Source organism: Monodon monoceros, unplaced genomic scaffold, assembly GCF_005190385.1.
Source record: "Monodon monoceros isolate NGI ecotype Baffin Bay Population unplaced genomic scaffold, NGI_Narwhal_1 Super_Scaffold_7, whole genome shotgun sequence".
NCBI lineage: Eukaryota > Metazoa > Chordata > Mammalia > Artiodactyla > Monodontidae > Monodon > Monodon monoceros.
The window spans coordinates 14,216,500-14,219,399 of NW_021703784.1; the positions used below are offsets into that span (position 1 = coordinate 14,216,500).

The window sequence follows — 2,900 nt, forward strand, 5'->3', positions numbered from 1 at the left end:
CAAGAGCTCATACCACAAAAAGGGAAGAAGTGATAAGTATAAGCAGCAAACAGAGCCCAGGGGTTAACACCTTGCTACCACATACGAGGGCTTTGTGGGGAGAGGATCAAGGATCTGTGTGTCTCTGCTCTCAGGGGCCCTCCAGGCTGCCCTTCCTGCTTCATGCAGAGGAGACATGTCCTGGGCTTCTCCCCAAACAGCAGTGCCTTTTTCAACACGTAGAAAGCCTGCAGCTTCAGGAAGGCTTCCCAGCTCCAAATTATCTCTACTGTCAGAGGACTGTTACTTTGGAGAAATAAGCTGACTCTAAAAAATCAGGTATCAGACTTTCACATCTTAGCATGACTTAGCTGAACTAGCTGGCCAGGATCCAGATTCTTAGGGGACAGTCATTTTGATGGCAGTGGGGAGGGAGGAGAGGAAATTTGGAACATGATGCAGTCAGTTGGCATACGGCGCCGCGAGAGGGCTCTGGGCAGCTGGGTGAAGGATGTGTGTCTCTCTGCAGGGGACGACTCCATCAGCACCTTGGGCCTGCTCCTCTGCCTGGGGCTCTCGTTGCTGCTTGTGTCCATCCTGGGCTACAGCCTGGCCAAGTGGTACCAGCGTGGGTACTGCTGGGAGGGTGAGGGAGCGCTGGACCCTGTCACCCAAGCGCAGCCCAGTCCCTCCTCTCCTGTGGCATTTGGCCAGGCCAGGCGGGGCTGCAAACTCTTCAGCACGGAGTCATGCAAAAATATTTCCTGTGGTGGCCGCAGTGGTTGAAGACTTGGGTGGGTGGCTGAGCGCTTGAGGTGTGTGGGGGGAGCGGGTGGGGCCTTTACTGAGGGAGTGGAGGCTCTTCTCCTCCCCCAGCAAGCAGTCAGCTTCCTCGTCCTTCAGAGCTCACAGGAGTCCAACTCCCAGGCCTGTGTGGGCCACAAGGCTGAGGGTGATGTGCTAGACAGGCCAAGTCCAGCTGTCTCCTACCCTGGCTCCTAGAGCCTCCCTTGCCCTGCCCTCTCTTGGGACTCTCTCCTAAGCTTGCTGATGCTTCGGCCTCACTGGGCGTGTCCTGGAATTTGCTGGGCTGCTCCCAACTCTGATCCATATCTGCCCTTCCCATAGGACCCAGGAGAACTGGGAGGGCATGCTGCAGTGCCGAGAGGCAGAGAACGTCTCCCGGATCTGCAATTAAGTTCAACAGCTTCCATGGATGTCTGTTGAGCACCTACTATGTGCCAATGCACTTGTGCCTAGTATGATTTTTTTTTTAATTACATGCGAAGATGAAATTTTTAGTCTCTCTTTTTTATAGATGAGGATGTGAGGCTAAAGTCACAGAGTCTGGATTCAAGACTCCTTCCCAGAGTAATCAGTGCCCTTGATGGAGGGGTCCCCAGTGGCAGGATCTATCCTCAAAGACTGGTGGTTCTGTCTGGGAAGAAGGGGTGTACCCATGGGTCTGGGGCAGGAAGCAGACGCTGAGGGACTGGGAACCTCCCATGGCATCCTGCAGCCCTGCCTAGCCACCCCACACCTTCCAGACAGGGGTGAGGGAGAACTAGATGCTCCCAGAAGAGTGATGGGCCGCTCTCCCCATAGGTACTAACCCTCTCTTTTCCGATTGTCTTTCTAGGGCCTAATTTTGTCTTCAACTTGTACCAAATCCGGTGAGTAGATTCAGGGCAGATCTGGGTGGGGTGGGCATGGGGGGTTAGGTATGCTTGAGAAAGAACCAAAGATGGAACTCAAATTCACTGCTCGCCTTCCCTGTGTCCTCCCCATGTCCCTAAACAAACAAGAGAAAAGGAAGGAGCCAGGGTCCATCTAGAAAGTTCCATGAACGTAAACTTGAACATGGACAGGGCCATGTAAGATCCAAATGACAGTGCTCCTCTTAGCATTCACCCCTGGGCAGGCACCATCCATTCATTCCTTTATTCATTCACCCATCGTGTATTCGGTAAAGATCTAGTGTGGCAGGTATTGTGGTGTTAGTTTCTAAGGGTACAAAGATAACTGCTCATAGCTTCTGTCTTCAAGCATTTCACTGTCTGTGGTGGGCACCTGCCTGATTACAAATAATTTAAGTTCAGGCATAAGATGCTGTCAAATGAAGACAATCAGGCATTCAGGGTGTGGGATTTGGAAACTCCTCTTGTGATATGTCATCTCATCTGCTCTTTGTCACATGGCAGCTTCTCATCTGGCCTGAGAGATGGGGTAGCTCTGATTCTGGAAGATAAGCCAGTGAGTCAGTGAGTCACTGCCAGAAGTTCTTCCCATGCTCTGGTCCCAGGGAGAGGCCTGGTTCTCAGCCCCAGTAACTTGATTGGCTCACCTTTCTCAGGAACATGAAGGATCTGGAGATGGGTCCACCCTTCACCATCAGTGGCCGGATGGTGGCTCCATGAAGTTCTCCAACAGGTTGGTCTGATGAGGGCAGCAGCAGCTTTCTGGAGCCCCAGAGAAGTGAGTGGAAGGTTGGTGAGCTGAGTGAGTCTGATGTCCCAGTGTGGTCCTCAGATGGTCCAGGCACCCCAAGCCTAGCACCAAGGACTGCTTGGAACCCGGAGATGATTTGGTTCATCCCCCGCCTCTTGGAGAGTGAGTGCTGTAGGGGATGATCTCAGGAATGAAGGCCTGGGGTTGTGCTGTCTCCCACTCCCCAACTCCTGCTAGCCCTGGGCCGCTCCTTTTCCACTTGAACCATGTCCTGCCTTTCTTTCCTGGGGAAGTTCTATTTCTGATCAGATGGAAATTTCTAGAATAGAGCTTTGTATCTCAACCCTTTGCTCTGAGATGAAGATTCCAGATGGCCACCCTCTCCAAGAAGCATTGCTGTAGAGCTTCTGAACTTTCCGAACTTTCTAAGCCCAGGAGCCATCCCTGTTTCCTGGCTGGCTGACCCTTTGGTC

General features: G+C 52.6%; 1 protein-coding gene across 1 annotated transcript; it reads left to right on the forward strand.

Annotated features, from left to right (window-relative positions):
• The first annotated feature begins 432 nt into the window (after window positions 1-432).
• On the forward strand, window positions 433-2,419 carry SMIM35 (small integral membrane protein 35). Its single transcript, XM_029207963.1, is given in 4 exon segments — window positions 433-625; window positions 1,619-1,652; window positions 2,333-2,376; window positions 2,379-2,419. Coding segments are annotated over 4 exon segments (312 nt in total).
• Window positions 2,420-2,900: the final 481 nt, after the last annotated feature.